Source organism: Stegodyphus dumicola, chromosome 5, assembly GCF_044657685.1.
Source record: "Stegodyphus dumicola isolate Sdum_Otavi_A_Nest chromosome 5, ASM4465768v1".
Taxonomy (NCBI): domain Eukaryota; kingdom Metazoa; phylum Arthropoda; class Arachnida; order Araneae; family Eresidae; genus Stegodyphus; species Stegodyphus dumicola.
Window position 1 is genome coordinate 47,577,120 of NC_140772.1, and position 20,983 is coordinate 47,598,102.

General features: G+C 34.9%; 1 protein-coding gene across 1 annotated transcript in view; it reads left to right on the plus strand.

The window, feature by feature from the left end:
- Window positions 1–20,983, plus strand: part of dysc (whirlin protein dyschronic) — a 668,284-nt gene that overhangs the window by 337,195 nt on the left and 310,106 nt on the right. The window contains exon 10 of the mRNA XM_085816627.1: window positions 17,780–18,071. Coding sequence (XP_085672753.1) covers window positions 17,780–18,071 — 292 coding nt within the window. The remainder of the gene's footprint in view (window positions 1–17,779; window positions 18,072–20,983) is intronic.

Here is a 20,983-nt window from a genome sequence, read left to right on the forward strand (position 1 = left end):
ACATTTGAGGTGACTTTTCTCAGAATGATTGATCCTTATTTCTATCACACTGTAAGGATTATGTTAATTTTATTAACAGTTAAATTCTAAGTTCCCTTCCTGTCAAATTCTTAACTTCAACTTACTACTTCCGTCAGAACGTAGTTTTGGAATCTTTCTGAATACTTAATGAGGAGGAGCGGTATTTAAACCGCGAAGTTTACTTACAGAGTTAGAGAGAATCAGAGTTTGTGATTTGCGCGCGTCTGCCTTTTGGCTACTCTCTCTCTCAAAGCTGTTAGTACGCTCGGCCGTACTCAGGCCCTTGATAAGCTTCGTAGTCAAATACAGTTAAGGGGCCAACTCGATTAGAATCTTGATAGCTTCGGCTATTCTTATTGGATCTTATTGGAATAATAAAGGATTAGTTACCCTTCCATCTTGTTGTTTCTTGTTACACGAACTTAAGCGATTATTCACTAACTAGTTCTTAAGATTCGTCACTTTCTACAGTAATTGAGAAATACACTAGTGAAAATCTTACAACACGTACCCCTATTCGTACGGGAAAACCCTATTCAGGTTTCCTATCTGCATATTCCTTTTCTTACTAAGCTATCTTATCCGTTATTTAATTTTAAATTTAAGATTTGATGCACATGTTGCCTAAAATTCAAAATTCTTATGTTGTGAGATGTCTCTTCTTTTCCACATAAACTATAGTAGATCCTATAAACAAACTTGGCGAATTCTCGCACAGACGTGAAGTAAACACCAGTACAGAAGAAAGGGGAAAATAACCCTTTATTAATTAAACTCAGAAACAGAAAGGTATGTGCTTCGTGCTTTACAATATCACCGATCACTTGCGGTGCAACTTAAACATTATAACATAAATCAATTCAATTCTAAATACAATAGTGCTGGATTAGCATGTTAAGTTACGGCTAACGTAGGTTGACTCAACGAAACCTAACAGGCCTGACTGTTATCCGAAATGGCCTAGGGCGCACAAGCGTAACAGCGAGATAAGCAGCGAAACGTGTGCTGGCTAGCGAAAACACTGAATAAACTCAGAGATTCACCTGTTTAAATACTTACTTCACTTAACCTTAAATTTTCATCCTGTTGAGGAAATACGAGGGGAAGTTGAGGAGTTCAAGAACGATAATAAAATTTGAATAAAATGTTGACTAAAAGAAATCCTACAATGTTAGTGCTTTTTTTTTTTTTACTTAGGTCAGAAATCCTACATTTCTTCAGTTACGAAAATAAGAATATAACGGAATTTCCATGCTTCTTTTCGATAAAAAGGACTTTTCGTCTATATTTTAATGGTAAAGTTCTGACCCAACACTTAATTGGCTTTAACGCTGTGTGAAAACTTTGCAAGTGAGATGGAGAAAAGTTTAAAATTTAAACTTTATAAAATTTAAAAATCTAAATGAAAAGTTTTAAAAATTAGAAAAGTTTAAAAGTCTAACCATTACAACAAAATTTAAAAGAAAAGTTTAAAAATCTAGGCATAGAAAGTTAAATTTAACGATTACAATAAAGAAATAGATTTAATCTTCAAAATTCCAGTAAACTGTAAGATTTAATATAAAATCCCTGAATAACGGTCTGCTGATATGTAATTTGTAATATCATCATAATAACAAAGAAATGTATTTTGAGCAACGTGTATTTCTATGTTATTCAGCGCTTTAAAAAATGTAAATTTAATTCTCTACCAATACAGCCCAATCCTTTTTAGTTAGGTTAAAAAATTTCTTTTGATTTGAACACTTAAACAAAATAAATAAAAATGCGGAAACTAATTTCGCTACCAATGGCTGAGCGGATAAGCTCGCTGAGCACTGGTAGTTTGAATCCATTCAACTGACCTGTCTGCATGGATATTTCATATGTTTTATGTTTCATACGTAACGTGACTACGAGCCACTTTCATTAAAAAACCTCCACGAAGGCATCCTTTTCCTTAGGGTAATAGCTCTAAACTGGTAAGAACATTCTGCGCATAGAGTTAACACAACTCCAATAAGTAGCTAGCTGTGAAATAAAAACATGAAATTTTCAAAAGAATAGCGAAACCTAAGTTCACTGCATCCAAATCATAGTTTAAAACCGATAGATATGCGTAATTTCAGTTAAAATTTCGCAACATTCTGTAGATTATCATAAAATAGATTTAGTTGTCTTGTCTGACCCTTCCTAGACAATCAATTAAGCATCACAAACAAATCCGCTCTTCTCCAAGGTTAATCTAATTCATTAGCCTATTTAGCACCAATTCTTCTATCGATTTAATGGTAATGCAAACATCTTTACTTCATCAACAGCGAAACTCATCAAGTAACAGCTGAACTAATATTAAATTAGTTGTTAGAATTAAATTACACGCGAATACCTTTTGAGCAGCAGCAGACTTTCAGAAGCAAAAATTAGTCGTCGAAAACTAATTGAATATCAGAATATAACAATTAACATGAATTAATAGATTTTTAGTGATATGCTCGTAATACATTGAATGTTTAATATAAATTGATTTCCTTTCCAATGTGCCAAAACTTGTGTTTCGTCTTTGGGGCAAAGTTATACCACAAAACTGAAATCATTAGCTGGTGGTAGTTTATAAAATTGTAAATAATGCCGTAATTTATAAATACAGTTAATTGCGGGTATTTTTACTGTAAACAGTAATAATGTTTTTAAGTTAAAAACAAATGTAAGATTTTAAAATCACAACTTTTCTTAAACTTTTAAAGGACAAAATACTTATGTCCTTAAACGTGTTTGCTTTCGTAATATGTATTGAAATAAAACACAGAATCTGAAAGTCGGATTACTTACGCATTATATTCAAGAATATCTATGGCCATACAATGTATTATAAAACGCCATTCAGTTAAAATGATCTTCATTTCATATAACGGCGTTGATTGTTGCGTTCTGCTGGTTCATGGATTTGGAGTAATTCAAGATAACACTTGATGAAGAATCAAAACACTCCCCAATATGACACAGAACAGTTCCAAAGACACATTTACATTCGTCGAAAAACTACGACACATATGCTGAAACAATCAGCAACACAGCCTTAAGGCTAATAACGGTGAAGACTGCTTCACGGCAAAACACTAAAGTACAGCTCCCGACTCGGTCGATCGCTCTTAAGCTAATCTCTAAACTCAGCCCACTACTACTCTTTCCCAGGACAGGCAGGTATGTATAACTTTAACGAGAATATTCCCGAGAAAACCGCTAAAAAAGCGCTCTAGAATGTTCTCTCTCTATCTATGGCATATCGCGAAATATCGCCAAATGTGCCAACTCTGCTTTTCCCTTCCACTTTCTGGCAACCCTAAACCTTCTTTCTGGGAAGGCTATCTCACCGCAGCTCAGCAATTCGCAACAATATTTCCAAAGTTTGATAGGTGTTACCACCAGCGGCCGAGCGGTAAAGTCGCTGAACACTGGTAGTTCGGTCCAAGGTTCGAATCCCGCGAACGGGCTGGCTGCATGGGCGTTTTCGTGGTTTTTCCCATGTGTAACGTGTATACGAGCCAGTTTCCCTTAGAAAGCCCTCCACGAAGGCATCCCTCCTCTTAGGCAGATAACCCTCGAGGCTTTGCCATAATCACAGACACATATTGATAGGTGTTTCTGAATTTAAAAATATGAATTCTAATTCTTGTTTAGTTACAGAAGATATTTCTTACTTTTAATGGACTTCCGAATAAATCTTATTGAACTAATTGTTTACGTGCAGTACGATATTCTTTGCGCAGATCTTAGTCTAGGAGGTTAGAAAATTTAGTTTGAGAATATTACCTTTTTTCGCGCGATAAAATTACTATACTAAGTATGGTAAAGCATATTCTTATCATCTCGCTAAAGCAGAGGTTATTTTTTTTCGAAGACCCCTTTGACAGTCAAGTAAAGACTACTGTTTCACTTCTCAAAATTTTATTTTTAAAATACATAAACTAAAGTTATAAGAGTTTTTTTTTTTTTTTTTTTTTTAATGAATGAAGACAAATTTCGAATGCATGTAGTTATAAACTTCATAACTCAGTTCTTTTCACCGACAATTAAATGTTCTTTTTTTTTTTTTTTTGTTTGTTTATGAGCATATATATGAACATAAATAGTCAAGGTAATGAATAAATAAAAAAGCATTAAAAGTCACATTGTATTCAACTGTCGAAGGCTTAGGAGCTAGCTCATTTTATAAAATAGGAAGTATCACAGAATATAAATAACCTCTTTAAACTTAATTAGTATAAAAAATGTGAACTTCAGTCACCTTTTAACTAATCACTGTACATCAAAAATAAGTGTGACATTAATTACAATACACAACACTTAACAATTCTTTCACTACGCCGATTATTCAATCTGTGATTTTGCCCACCAGCCGCCGAGCGGTAAAGTCGCTGAGAACTGGTAGTTAGGTCCAAGGTTCGTATCAAACAAACGGACTGGCTGCATGGGCGTTTTCGTGATTTTCCCCATGTTTCCACGTGCACACGAGCCAGTTTTCCTTAGAAAGTCCTCAACGAAGGCATCCCTTTCCTAAGTTAGATAGCCCTCGAGGCTTTGCCATAGTCAAATACACACACAGATACACAATCTGTGATTTTATGCGTATACTCCCATTTCTTGGGAACTTATGCCACATTGTTTGGATAAATTTTCTTCAACATATACGACATTAATATATCTACGTCACATTTTAAAGACATATTATTACGGATTCCTGAAACTGTTTCGGGAATACCAAGTTAAGAATTCACAGTCTAAAAGAAAGATTACCTTCACGGCAGATATTACAAAGGAAACTATCTCATGTTTATATAACGCTAGAGGAAGTACTCCGATGGCAGGGAAGTTAGATTGAGTGTAATGCATCTAACAACAGAGAGAACGATACCGCTGTAATCCTTCTCTAATAACGGTGCAAAAAATACGATTCATAGTCATACATTTTCAGTCTGATGCGCCATGGTACCCACATAAAAACTTTCGACAGTGAAATAAGCTAATTCTCTCTCATCATATCAGCAACAATGGAACGCAGTTTTTAATGATTTTCGTCTTTCTAATCAAAATGGTCATAAAAGCTCAGGTTCCTTCCAATATTTCAGTAATAGTCGATTAAATGTGGCGAAAAATTGATTATAACTGATCAGAAAACAATAAGGCAAACAAACATACAAAAACACAAACAGGCATTCTTTTTATAGAGAAAGATTTTGTAAAACTTGCAAATTTTTGATTTAAAGAACTGTACGATTTGAAAGCGAGCAGCAGCAACACGTTTTGTAGCAATTGTAGCAATCTTGCTTTTAAGCAAGAAGAAAGGAGATGAGGCGAACGCGGTTTCCTCCAGTTCGTGAGGCTTGATAAGTTAGAAGAAGTTGGCGAGTAAACGACCCAACTTCCAATTCATTTGCTTAAAGAACAGTCCAACACGTTTTGAAATAAAAAGCATTTTTATCTCCAACGCGCGACACGGTTGCCACTCGGAAAAATGAGTGTGAAAATTAGCCCTTTCAGAGTTTTTAATTAATATTTCGGCTGATTAAAGTGGTACGAAGATGGGAATAGTCGAAATGGCTTCCTACGAATTTTTGGAATCGGGAGTAATATAGTTAATGTTTGGCAATGCTTATGTTATTTCATCATAAAACTTAGAAATTTTTTATTAACAAACTCTAGATTTGAAAGCGAGCAGTGGCAACAACTTTCGAAATAAAGCAGATTTTCATCTCCAGCTTGCGAGACTGTTGCCACTCGGGAAAATGAGTGTGAAAATTAGCCCTTTCAGAGTTTTTAATTTATATTTCGGATGATTAAAGTGGTACGAAGATGGGAATAGTCGAATTGGCTTCCTACGAATTTTTGGAATCGGGAGTAATATAGTTAATGTTTGGCAATGCTATTTTTATTTCATCATAAAACTTAGAAATTTTTTATTAACCAACTCTAGATTTGAAAGCGAGCAGTGGCAACAGCTTTCGAAATAAAGCAGATTTTCATCTCCAGCTTGCGAGACTGTTGCCACTCGAAAAAATGAGGGCGAAAAGTATCGAGGTTTTAATTAATATCTCTGTTTTTTTTTTTTTTTTTTTTTTTTTAAACTGGACGTCGACCTTTTCCAGGACCCAGAAAAGAGTTGTAGAAAGTTTGGTGACGATAGCTACTGACTGAGTTATTAGTGGACAAACAAACATACTTTCTTCTTTATATATATATAGATTTGGGGAAAATCTGAAGATTCTGGTTTAGTTAGACCAGCGGTGCCCAACTTTGTGCTCGCTCATCGTTTTGCATGTGCTCTTCAGCCCGATTAAGTACTATGAACAAAAAATATTTTAAAAATAACTATTCATTTATATTTCTTAATTGTCAAAATATGGTAAGCATTTATAGTCATAAGAGATATCTTGCAAGACGTTATAAAATAATTGATTGCTGATTGATGAACTTGATAGCGAACATGGAATCTTACTGCTTCATTCTGATGTTAGATGGCTCAGCGGGCGAAAAGTACTTCAACGATTTGTAGAACTTCTTTCGCCTATAAAGCAGTTTTGGGAATCCGAAAACGAAAGTTAGAAAGAATTGGACGCTAAAGAATTGGTTATCCTATCTGTATTTTCTCACGGATACAACAGCTAAACTGAACAAACTGAACGAAGATCTCCAGGGAAAAGGAAAAACAAAACCATTTTTCAATTGACTGGGATTGTAACTGCTATTCAGATAAAGTTAAATTTGTGGATAAATCAGATGAAAGAAAAATATTTCACCCATTTTTTCAGAATGTATCAAGGCATATTAATAACCACAAGGCAATTAAAAGAGAAAAATACTCGGAAAACCTAAATGCACTGAAAAATAATTTTGAACTCCGCTTCTCTGATTTCCATAAAGTTCAAGCAATATTATTATTCATCTCAAAACCATTTGTCGAAATTAATATTTCAGATGTATCACATAAGATTGGAAATATGTTTAACAACAAAGGTTGATGTTTTGGAAATGTGCTCGCGAGAGGCCAAAGGGTGGGCACGACTGAGTTAGACCATTCAAACCGCCAAGTACGCACTGAACCCACTGTGAATTAAAAATGCTTTAGGCCTTGACTACTCGACAACTAATGGAATATTTTGCTATATAAACTAAAATTAAATTGCAAAGCTTTTGAACTTTAAACATTTACCCTTGCTAAAGCAGGAAATCATGCGATGTATATCTGAATTTGAATACATATATGTTCATTCATGGTTGGAGTCGTTATTATTTAGTATTCAGAAAAGCTTCACATTTAGTAATCCCTTAAAACGTGTTTTTTTTTTTTTTTTTTTTTTTTTTTTTTTTTTTTTTTTTTTTTTAATTTCAAGTGTCAGCCAATAGCTGTTATAGGCGTTGCCACTACTAAAGCCGGAAGCAGTAGTCACTTTATTATGAAGGAATCTAGTCGGTGCGCCACCACTGCCTCCAATGAAGGGACAGATAACTTACATCCACGCCTTCTCCCTGATTCGAGCCCGGGTACCCAGAAGGTACCCGGGCTCGAATTCGGGAGGTGATTAGTGACTCTGTAGTAGTAACCCAGTAATGAAACCAGGTAATGAAATTTTTACAATTGCTTATATTTGATCTAACTTTGCAATGAAAATTTTCAGAAGAAATCGACGGTGCTTTTTCTACACAAAATTGCGTGGCAGAATATTTTCAACCATATTGCTTAAATATTAAAACACGCGAAAGGTCATATGACATGAAATATTATTAGATGCCCATTGGTCCATCCTAGAAGCCACTCCCTCGTTGGCTACACAAATGTGCACTTGTGAAATATGCGTACCGTATCCCATTGGTTGGCCAAGTTCAGCAGTGGAGTGGAGACCGCACCCAAAGTTGTCAGCACGGGACGACCAGCAACATCGCATACAGCAGCAAATGTGGCAGCCGTGTCGAATTTGATCATGGTGAACAGGCGCATAACTTTACACAAGATGCAGAAAGAGACAGAGCTTGCGCAAGGAATATTGCAGGCGATTTGGAGATAACAAATGTGTGTGGAAAGTGGGTGGACCTCGAACCAAGACATCGGACAACGCTTTACTTGACAACATGAAGGACGCAGTCAAGGGCCAACATGTTGAATCTTCTGCCGAATTGCATGCCAGTGTCCATAGATAGTGCACCAACACCGGTCCTACAGACTGGAAAGCTCTTCGGGACCTCCCAGCGAGATGGCAGAAGTGTATTGACCTGGACGGGGATAATTTCTAACTGATGTACTCTCAGTTTTTTGTTAATAAATTGTATTCCACTCTGTGGCAGCATTTGTGTCATTCATTTCTGTACGACTTAAATAGAATGTATTCCGGAAGTTCTGTTGTATTAATGTTCCTGAAATTTGTTCAAAGCAAGTAAATCATATAAACAGTATATCGTTTCAGTTTTCAATAAAATTTATAATCAGTACGGCTGTTTAATGATACTGATCTTTAGTTTCATGAAATACATACAGTCTACATAAAATCTGATAATTAAACGAGGAATGAATGTATTATTACAGTCTGAATGTTGTTACATTGTCTTAGTTCTGTTTTCGTCATTATAAAATTTTATCCTTGCTGTTACGAATTTTATTTTTGATTTATAAATGAATAACTGTGCTCAGCAGAATCTAAGGTATAATTTTAAGACTAAAATTTAACTAATTAATTAAACGAAAATTTGATTCGTTATTTAATTTTATTAGGAAAAACATTACAAAAAATGGCAAAATGACAAGTAAAACGAGGCCTCATATTTTAAATTTCTATAACCGTTAAAATAGCCCAGATGAATTGTGTGTGCCGGCAGCTCTTCGTATCCGCAAAACAAATTCAAAAGAAATTTTTAATACCCAGCGGACTTAGCAATGATGCGATTTTGTCTCGTTCGTAAGCTCTTCTTCGTATCCGCAAAACAAATTCAAAAGAAATTTTTAATACCCCGCGGACTTTATAAAACTCATTATAACATTATTGTTATCACCTAAAATCACGCTAAGCAAATCTGTTTATATGAGTAGACTTATAATGTAATATTGGTATGCTTTCATTTTTTGAGTGCTTACGACATTGATAAATTTTCTACGATTAACATTTAATTTTTGAGACTGTAAGTGTTAAACAAAACAAAATATAGTTATGGGAATTCCAAGAAAGAAAATATACTTCCGAGCCGACAACGTTTGAAGGCTAATGATACAGAAGGTTGTGTTTGCATAAAGAGTCGCAGAAATATTACAAAATCGATGCATAATAAATTTATTGTACATATGTATCATGCATCGCTTGTAATTTTATTCGTACATTTATGTTTCTTTGATTATATTTTGCCTTTCATCTATTTTTGTAATAATGTTATGCATTGTTTTTATTAATTTGTTTCCTTATTTAATGCATTTTATGCAACCAATTTATCGTATGCTTTTGCTGTATCGAATCTTTGGCTATCTCATTTGTTTGCAAATGTTTGTTCTTTGTATTATTTTGTAGATAGTGTCATTCTGAATCGATGAATCGATCGGCGTTTGAATTGAGAAAATAACTAAGTAGGAACAAGTGATACTGGCAAAATCCTCTGGCGATGTTCTATCGCCATTACACTACATCAGAAGGTCACCTGAAAGGCCTAAGAATCACAGACTTGAGCAAACAGTTAAAACCAATTTTATTTAATATTTGAAAGTTTAAGTATTTATCCTCGCGCTACGGCGCGCACGTATGCATACTGCGCATCAAAGATGAATGTGTCATTCACTGCAATGAGGATTTTCGCCAGAAACTCCTTTACCGAATCTTGGCGATATCTCCTGATTTTTCATCGATCGAAAGCAAGACCACTGAATTCCGTCAACTCATTGCCATATTTATAGAGTCCGTTTGATTTAGTTGATTATGCAAAACACAGTAGGGCTGTCTGCCTAAAGGAAGAGATGTCTTCATGGAGGACTTTCTGAGAAAAACTGGATCGTATACACCATACATATTTTGAAAACCACGCCAAACGCACGTGCAGCCAGTTCGTTCGCCTGAAATAGACCTCAGGTCGAAACTACCAGTGTTCAGTGAATTTACCGCTCGGCTGCAGATGAACCTATTTATAAAGTCAGAGCCGTATGCATAGTCAGTGAATTCCATCAACTCATTGCGTTTTTGCATGATCTGTTTATTTTGCTGTATGAAATGTTATTTATCTAAATAAAGTGTAAATTTCTTTCTGCTTATCTGATGTAACCATTAAGGAGATCTCTATTAATTCATAAAACGCAGCAATATCAATATCAATAAATGTATAAATATCTCTAGAACTGGTCTTTTAGAGAGTATACGTTAATAGATTTACTGTATACATTAAAAAGTAGGTATCCGTTCGAAACTGCTCATTCTATTTTAGATTGTTAAGAAAAATTAGATAAATCTTGTGCCGCATATATTAACAGTTGTATCATATTTTTAGTCAATGAAAATGTTTTACACCGCACGTGATTTGGTCGGAATGAAAGCATTAATATTTACTTGTAAGAACATGAAATAATTTTATCAGAATCATAAAACAGCTGAGTCAAAAAAAAGCTGAAACAGCTGCGGAAAAATGAGAAACGTAGGAGAAATAGCTAACCATAAAATAGCAAAACCTCACGCATGTTTACGCTGAACTTCCTCCAAACTTGCAAAATTTTATCATAACGCAGGAAACACTACAAGCTGTGAAACTATCAAAGTATTCTCTTGAGTCCCTTATTCTGGTAGAAAACGATCATAAATTTTGAACTAAATGGAAGTAGATAACAAAACAAAAGGCTAGTTGTTCAAGCCTGTAGATGCTTTTTAAAAGTGTAGATGAATGAGCGTATGAAAATAATAATAATAAAAAAACCGGAATGCTTTTTCCAAAAGCGTAAAAATGAACGTGCTTTTCATTTCCTATTAAAGTTGTATATGCTTTTCTTTTGTTTCGTTTTCAAGCACATGCTTATGCTAAACTTGTTACTTTGCACCCTTAAAAGAAGAATTTATTACGGTAGCTTTTATACACTGGCTTTCAAAAATTAAGTACGTGATGGTAAAATCAATAAAGAGGGAAGTAAAATTTTGATTAATGCCGAGTTGCACTGAAGGTAGCAAATGTGTATACAGTTAGCCCCGAAAGTCTGCGTACAGACTAAATTTTAAATTAAAAGAAACACTTAAAGCATAGAAAAATGTATTTTAATCATTGTATTTTTTTATTTTATTAGCTAAAATTGTAAGCTTAAAAAAAAGTAAATAATATCAGTGTAATACTTTTTACATTTTTTTCAAAAATATATTTTGTCAAAAGACTCAGAAATTCCCTCCAATAAGTCTGCGTACACTTTAAAAAAAAGTGTTTTACATTACTTCAATACTTTGTAGGATATCCTTTATTCCTCAAAATAGCTTGCAGACGTCTGGGCATTGACTGAACTAGTTTTTCAGTGTCATCCGACGTAAATTTCGCCCATTCTTCCTGCAATTTACTAATTAGCTCATTTCGCGACGTAATATTGTGTTTTCGAATTCGTTTCTCCAATTTTGCCCACAAATGTTCGATTGGATTGAGGTCTGGTGATTGTGGAGGAGTACGCAACTACCTTGGAGTGTGATAGAGGAAATATTCCTTCACAATTTTAGCTGTATGTTTCGGGTCGTTGTCTTGTTGGAAAATAAAGGTGTTAGAAAGGTTTAAATTTCGGGCACTGTCTCGTAGATTTTTCTTCAGAATATCCAGATAAACATACTTATCCATGACTTTATCAATAATGTGAAAATTTCCAACTCCTTTGGACGACATACACTACCAAACCATCACACCGCCAACTCCATGTTTGACAGTTGGATTTAAATTTCTCAGATTCAGTTCTGTTCCTGGTTTTCTCCATACAATAGGGTGGCCATTATCTTTAAATATTGTAAATTTACTTTCATCTGACCAAATTACATTGTTCCAGAAGTCCTGCGAAGAGTTTAAATATGTTTTGGCAAAAGCAATTCTTTTGTTTCTATTTGTCTCGGAAATGTATGGCTTAGACCTAGGTTTGCGTCCATGATAATCGGCCTTTCGCAGCACATTTCGTACAGTTTCGGGAAAAATTTCCTTGTTGCTAGTTAAAAAAATGTCTTTTGCAATGCTTGCAGCAGAAAATTTAGGATTTTGTTTAATTCGTAAAAGAATTTTTCTTTCTTCTCTCTGCGTTAGCTTCTTCGATCTCCCACATCTCGGTTTTACAGCAGGACTGCCAGTGTCAAATAACTCTTTGCACACTAGAAAATGGTTTTCCGATAGTTTTACCAATATAACGAAGATTTTTACCTTCGTCTCTCAATTTTATAATTAGTTGTCTCGTAACTAAAGGAATTTCTTTATTGGTTGTCATTTTCGTCAAAGAAAGTAGAAATAACAACTTCCAATTAACGTGAAATTTGCTTCGGAAGTCAGTGACCTTAAAAGTGTAACCTTCTTTGCATTCTCAGGTTTGAAGTTTAAAAGTTAGATAAGAAATCCCCCGCCTCCTTCGCGTTGTACGCAAACTTTATTGGCTTTGATTTCTGGCCACTTATCTTTTAAAAATTAGTGTACATAAAGTATTTGATATGAAAATAATAAAGTATTTGATATGAAAATATTACAGTTAAATAATTTCAAAGTCCCTTATTAAAACTAACTATTTTAAAAATGAAACTTTAAGAAACTACCCTTTTCGCACCTTAAAATTTGGATTTGATATTACTTTTCTTGATGTACGCAGACTTTATTGACTAACTGTATGCATGAAAGAAAATATGCATTTTATGCAAAGAAAAAAAAAACAGTATTAAATTTTCGTAAATAGTATGATGACGTCAAAATTGTGATATAACAAATTGATGTTTAAAGTTTAAGCGTAACTAACAAATATAACTTACAATTTTAAGGTACGTGAGCATTCCAGACCCTTCGCGTAATTTTCAGAGTTATTGCCCATGCTTTGAACAACGTGACCAACCATCGCAGTTGTTAGCAATGGCCATTCCTCTATTAGGGCAGTTCCCAAAAATTTCAGTCGGATTAAGATCAAGAGAACATTGCCTTCACTCTTTAAGTACCCGTCGTTTAAGGACGCGCATTGTCATTCATAAAAAGAAAATCAAAACCGACTACTGCAGCCTAGACTCACAATGGAAAGCAAGACTTCATCCCGATACTGCACAACCGTCAATGAACCGCCTTTCAAGATGTATATCTAGGAGCGACATTCCATTGAAATTCCAGCTAATACCATAACGCTCCCGCCTCCTAATGTGTTATGTTCAATGATGCTCTGGGCTTGATTCCTTGTGCATCGTGCTCCCACCTGTGGCCGAACTGTTAAAGACTGCTAAATGTTGGTAGTTCGTCCTGGGTTCGTGTCCAGGCAAACGAACTGACTGCATTGTTGGGTTTCATAGTTTCCTTCCGTGTAACTTGAATATAAGCCAGTTTCGATACAAAATCCTCCATGGAGGCATCTCTTCCCTTAAGCGGATTGCCTTCAAGTGCTTTTGCGTACTCAAATAACCAACAGTGTGCCTCAGAACCCTTACAAGCTCATAATCTGGTTCCAGGCAAACCTGGACTCATTCACAAACAAGACGTTTCGGCTATCTGAGACAGTCTAATTGAGATGTTGACGATATCACTTTAATTTTGCCTGTCTGGATTGGGCGGTTTGAGAAACACAAAGACTTGGTACTCGGGTGAACATTCCCAGTTAAGAAACTGGCACACAGTACTGACAGGTATTGTCTTACCATGTGACGCTGCAATAAGGGAAGTAATAATTATGATGTTACTTGTCGATGCCGCTTGGCTTTTACAGAAATATGCAAATCTTTGAATGGAGTGGTAACCCTTAGCCGATCGGACATAGTTCTCCAGACAACCATTTGATTTGGAATTTTGGAAATGTTTCCACATTTAAAATTATAAGGTATTTTCCCCCTCCTTCCAGAATTTCTTTGTGGTCTAACGGTAGCATCCGCGGTACGTATCGAGAGGTCCAGGTTCGAACTCTGGCAAGAGCATTGCATATTTTTCATGCCCTGCTGCATCAAAAAAGTTAATGAATATACAGTGGCCCCGAACTAAAAGGTGGTGGATGAGAATTCGTCACCACCAAAATATGGCGACTGGGTCCCCTTTTAAAAGGAGGAGTATATAAGGTATTTTCTCCCTCCTTCCAGCATGTCTTTGAGGAGTAACGGTACCTCACTTGGCGCGTATTCGAGAGGTCCGAATTTGAGTCCCGCAAAAGGCGAAGCTCATTTTTCATGTCTTCTGCTTCAAAATGACATAATGGCTGTACAAAATTATCAAGCGATCAAAGCCAAAGAAAACAGTGACATCTCTGATTGAGTATCCTGTCTCATCATTTCGTCTTCTTCGAACCATAAAAACACGATTATCATCAAAAGTTATCCTACGAAAGTTATAAACACTTTGTGTCAGCAATTACTGAACTTCCTCAAATTCTTTAGAACGCTGGCGTGTTCAACGACTGCCTAATCTGCATACGTTCGGACAATCAGTTGTGATTAGCTGTTAACATATGATATTCGCATATTGCCGTCTGCATCTACAGCGATTTCGAGCCACTGAAATTTAAGCACGCTCTCAAAAACTGCTAATTTGCATTGTGTGCTTAACATTTGAACGTGAGTGTAATCAGTTTGACTATAAGGCCTGTTAGTTTTCCTGTCATATTTTTATGTTATTTTTAGAGAACACTGAATAACAACATTTTGTTGCCAATAAAATTAATCATTGTTCAGCTCTATGTGTTACTGGAGATCTCCTTAAATAATTATACCTGATGTACAAGAATATTAGAAACTTTTTTGAGATTAATAGCTTCTGTAACCCACCTATCCCAAAAAGAATAAATCGTTATAAGATGAAATTTTCCTTAAAATACATTAATAAGTTGTGCATATTAAGGTTTACGCAGATATGAATATCTCAGTTTTCAAGAACTACTTGCAGAACAAATCTGAAACAATGATTATCGATAAGAACTCAGTAGCAAAGCATTTGCAAAGAAGCTCAGTAGCAAAGCATTTGCAAAGAAGCTCAGTAGCAAAGCATTTGCAAAGAAGCTCAGTAGCAAAGCATTTGCACGAATCTAAAATTAAATAACAGACTGTTGTTCACCACCTCCTACTTATACATGGGAGAGGATAAGCATTTCTGGAAGTTTACACAGCTTGGGCTACGAAAACGTTTTTTTTCCAGACACTTCCGGAATACTTTCAAGTTGGCAAAAAGTCGGCACATGTCGTCATCTTAATAGCAGTTGTCACCATAATTTGGTAAGAAGAAAAATTTCCCGTATATATAATATCTGGTTGTACTTGAGGTACCTTGCAGTTCAAATCAGTCGACTTGGAATTAAAAGTTATACAACATAATATATGAAATATATACATATAAGCGTAAAAAGTGGCTACAAATTCAAAATTAAAAAAACATTGCACAAGGGAAAAAGAGAAAAGTACTAGACATAATACACTAATTAAATAAATAGTTGAATAAATAAATAAAATGAAATACATAATGATAAAAGGTTTATAAAACCAGCTTATTAACAAAGACAAATATTTTCAGAAGTTTACAAACTATGTTACTTTGTGTAACGTAAATGGAATGTTGATGTAGTGTTATATAGTAATCTGCATTAAAATGCTAAATATTTCTCAGAGCTTTGCAAAACGAAATCTTCATACATAACTATTGGTTCAAATCCACTGATGGAAGAAATGAATGTAACTCTCGTTTGTTTTCCATGGTGACAGATGGCATTTTAATTTTCAGTTAGTTTTGACCATGTTATTCCAGGACATGATTTGTGTCCTCGTACGTATTCTTCACTCTTCCACGAACCTCACAAAAGTTTTAACTTACGCCTGCTTTGCATAGCCGCGATGGTCACAAACATTCATGTTTTCCTAGGGTCTCAGTGTTATTATGCAATTAGCTTGAGAGTGGAAGATTCCAACAGATACTAATTAGCTAAGAGTTTCGTATACCTCCACGTTTCTACCAACCACGCGAAGGATTTCGCGCAGGCGCATAGGCATGAACGGAGACCATGCTTTACTTGAGACTAAGTAATCCCCCATCAATTGACTTGAGAGTGTCCTCTTTCAGGAAATAATTACTGGACAACTTCTTATTTCTACCGATTTTCTGCCTGTCTGACGGTGGATTGTATTCTACGAGATGGGACTGCCACAGATGTCATGACTTATCAGAGACTCAGGCACTTATCAACTGGTTTGACAATGGTTTTTCCAAACCATGATTTTTAGAATATTTGTAGTCCATCAATTTTCTTTGTAGAAATCTTCGCAGAGAATGTCACATGCCTCTATTCCCTTTAAAAGCAAAATTCACAAACATCCATACTTTACCAAAGAATCAATCACTGCCAAGTGACTTGGCAATAGCTTCTGTACGCTATTTTCAAAACCAAATGGGTATACAGTTACTAAATAGGTATATTTGTACAAGATTCTTAAACACAAGTAAAATTTGTTTTTACCATGTTCTTTTCACATGTTTTTCCTTGAAGGTAAACCAAAACAAAATACAAACAATTAACAAGAATTTTATTAAACTCTATGCACAAATAAAATAAATCTCTAGACCAAACTAGGCAGATATATTACAGAATCAAATTAAATATGCTATATAGCATGAACTTTGTTTAAACCCGATATTACAGAGATGGAAAGAAAAAAAATGGCTCTCATACTAAATCTTGGCTCTAAATCACAACTTAATTTACCAGGTTTGAAACCTGGTATCTTCTTATTTCTACCGATTTTCTGCCTGTCTGACGGTGGATTGTATTCTACGAGATGGGACTGCCACAGATGTCATGACTTATCAGAGACTCAGGCTCTTATCAACTGGTTTGACAATGGTTTTTCCAAACCATGATTTTTAGAATATTTGTAGTCCATCAATTTTCTTTGTAAAAATCTTCGCAGAGAATGTCACATGCCTCTATTCCCTTTAAAAGCAAAATTCACAAACATCCATACTTTACCAAAGAATCAATCACTGCCAAGTGACTTGGCAATAGCTTCTGTACGCTATTTTCAAAACCAAATGGATATACAGTTACTAAATAGGTATATTTGTACAAGATTCTTAAACACAAGTAAAATTTGTTTTTACCATGTTCTTTTCACATGTTTTTCCTTGAAGGTAAACCAAAACAAAATACAAACAATTAACAAGAATTTTATTAAACTCTATGCACAAATAAAATAAATCTCTAGACCAAGCTAGGCAGATATATTACAGACTCAAATTAAATATGCTATATAGCATGAACTTTGTTCTGCACTTTGTTTAAACCCGATATTACAGAGATGGAAAGAAAAAAAATGGCTCTCATACTAAATCTTGGCTCTAAATCACAACTTAATTTACCAGGTTTGAAACTTCAGTTTCAAACTCATTTATCACCAGTATCACCTATTCACGTTTTTCAACATGCAAATAATAAATGTAAGGTATTAAAAAAATGGAAAACTATCTTAATTTCTATAATATTGAACAATAAACAATGAATGTTGTATTCGCAGGAAATAATTGGAAGTAACACTTTCGCGTTATAAATATAATTCTATTGTTAGTAATTGCAGCTTCTTTGATTTGCCAAAACTATATGTTCCAGGGTCTCCACTGGCTCTAGAGATTCAATGGTGCTGGATACGAAGCAGCTGCAGCGAAAGAGCAGTCCTTGGAGAACCAGTCCTCGCAGCAGCAGGAGATCTTTAGACGCATCGATGAATCTCAGAGATGGTAACCAAGCCACTCGAATGCGAAGGACCACTTTTCGGCGACATAGTAGTGGAGGTGAAGGCGTCAATCCTGATGACAGAAGACCCAGGAATAGATCACGCGAAGACAGAAGGTGGAGTATCGGTAGCGAAATGGTGGATGCTCCTTTCGTTGAAGGGCACTTGGTAAGTAATTCGATTCCTGTAATTGCATGAGTTAAATCTTCACATCGACTGAGAAAATATGCTATCTGCTGTAGAAATCTCCATGAAAACACATAATTTACAATCGACAGATGTACTTGATATGATTAACAAAGCACATAAGACGATGTTACTTTAGGTGATAGATTCACATAGGCATCAAGACCTACTTCACCTCAAATGACTAATATTCGTAAACGATTTAGGTGCCACCTTGATGTTTTATGATCGTCTCTTTTGTAATATAAATCATCGAATAGATTTTAATAATTATTTGCTCAAAAGATGTTTTTCAAATACTTGAAGCAATATTTGCTTCAATTATTATTATATTCTGATTATGCTCACTGAAAGTGTTATACAACACTATAAATGTATTATATAATAATTAATCACTGGATATAATCGGCTATTGGTAAATAAATGAAGTTCAACATAATAATAACCGCAAATAAGCAAAAGGGGGTTAGAGGTGTTACGTTGGAGCTCAGTCCAAAAACGTTATCAGTTGAAGTTGTAGCGCTTTCCATGGAAATTATAGGTGTGTTGGTGGTGTATTTAATTATGGCAAAGCACACGAGGGCTATCTGCCTAAGGGGAGGGATGCCTTTCGTGGAGGACTTTCTAAGGGAAACTGGCTCGTATACACGTTACACATGGGGAAAACCACGAAAACGCCCATGCAGCCAGCCCGTTCGCGGGATTCGAACCTCGGACCGAACTACCAGTGTTCAACGACTTTACCGCTCGGCCGCTGGTGGGCTGGAAATTATAGTGTTTGATAGAAAGACAAATGGCTAGGCTTGGAACAGGTTTTTCCACGTCTCACATACGGAGTAAAAGTTGAGTCATTAATGAGAATTCAGAAGCTTCTATGAAAATTTTTAGTTTGCTCTCGGGGAGAATTTTTTAACCTTCTAATAAATTTTACTGATGATCAGTCTTGTTAATAATGCAGTTTCCAATCTAATCCTATTCGATAGGTGAAAAAATCTGTTCCGAGTTTCCAGAAGATAGTTTACAGAAAAAAAGGAATATTAAAATATGATGCAATGGAAATATGCGCTTTCTTCAACTGACATAAAGTTGAGGTTGAAATAAAAAAAGATGCATTACCCCGTTCTTGTAGCCAATAATAATAATAATAATAATAGTAATAATAATAATAATAATAATAATAATAATATTGCTTACCTCTCGTTTGCCATGAAAGCTGGTGGAGTTTCCTCCAATCTTACGTCACTCATTCCGACGGAGTTTGGAAGAACAGCTGGTTCTTTATTACCGTTAGATAATCAACAGATGTAAGTAATGGATTTAGAATATAAAAACCTTAAATAAATATGAACTTAGACTCACCTCAGTCAGTCAGCTGATGTTTGAAAAAACCAGTTCGTTCACCATTTAATCATCACTGCTGCTTCATAGAATATAAGTCCCAAATTTTAATCAATTTTTCAAAAGACAGCAATTAACTTACATCCTGCTTTATAAAAAAGTAAATTGGCATATCGACGATTAATGATAGGAGGCTTTTCAGGTGGTACCGGCTAATGTGGAATAATCTGTACATAATACAATATATTACAGAAAGTTAATTTCCCATTCTGTGACAACTGGCGCTTTCGTATCCTCCAAGATCAAGAGATCAGACAGATGTCGATTATCTAAATTATGCCATAAACATTTCACAATTTTTGATAACTATAAATGCATATATTTATTTTGTGTTCTTTAAATGAAAAATAAGTTTAAGGTGGAAATTTCAAAATTCATTTTAAATAGATTCACAAATAATTAAATGCGAAAATGGTGTGGATTATTGAGACATTTCTATTTTTATAGAAACGATCATTGATGAATCATTGGTTTTCCAAAAAAGGGCTATCCAAAACTACCACGTCTTTTAAGGGTGTCCGCCGATAACATCGCGGCAAAAACATCGCGGAGGAAAACGTCGCGGAGAAAACAACGCAAGGCGAAAACGTCGTGCTACAAAACATCGTAGGCGAAAACATCGCAAAGAGAAAACATCGCAGTTCTAAAACATCGCGGTACAAAATATCGCCGTCGAAAATAAAGCGGTTCAAAAACTTCGTAGTTTAAAAACATCGTCGTCGAAAATATCGTGGTAAAAAATAAAGTATCTACAAATCATCGCATGACGATAACATCGCAGACATACTTTTTTCAGGTTTTAATAATTGTAAATGGATATTCCCATAATGATTTGTGAGCGCAAGATGTAAAGAAGGAGAATTTTTACTTTCACATTTTTTTATTAACTAATAAATTTTTGCTGAAAAAGTAAGAAGGAAACTTAAGCATAGAAAATTAAATGCAACTTAAACAAAACAGGGGGCCTTTTATTCTTTACTTTAAGACTCAACATCCCACTACCTAGGCACTTCATAATCTTGAGCCTCTGCCGTTACAACTTAATCCCTAGAAATCAAACAGGCAATATATTTTGATTTTTTTTCTTAAAAAATCTTCTTTACCAAAAAGCCACTCTGCTTCCCATACCTAAGAGTAATAGTGAAAGATTTACATTAGTGAAGGTGTTCCATTCAAAACTGCTTACATATGTGGAAATTCTAATTTTTCAACAACACCAAGTCCAGTTCTATTTGACAGGCTATGTATTTATCCTTGGTGACGGACTTCTCTGAGCTTCGGCAACCTTTCCTAGTTTAAACGACTCACCTTCTTTTTACCAACTATCGAATTTCTTTTCCGATAAAACTTATAGATTATACTTTTCATGAAAAATTACCACTAAAAACTTTATAAAAAACGATTTATTAATGGCCTTTGTTAGTTAACTATGTCGGTTTAAAATTCTATTAAGTGCTATAAGTTGCATTAATTTTCTATGCTTAAGTTTCCTTTTT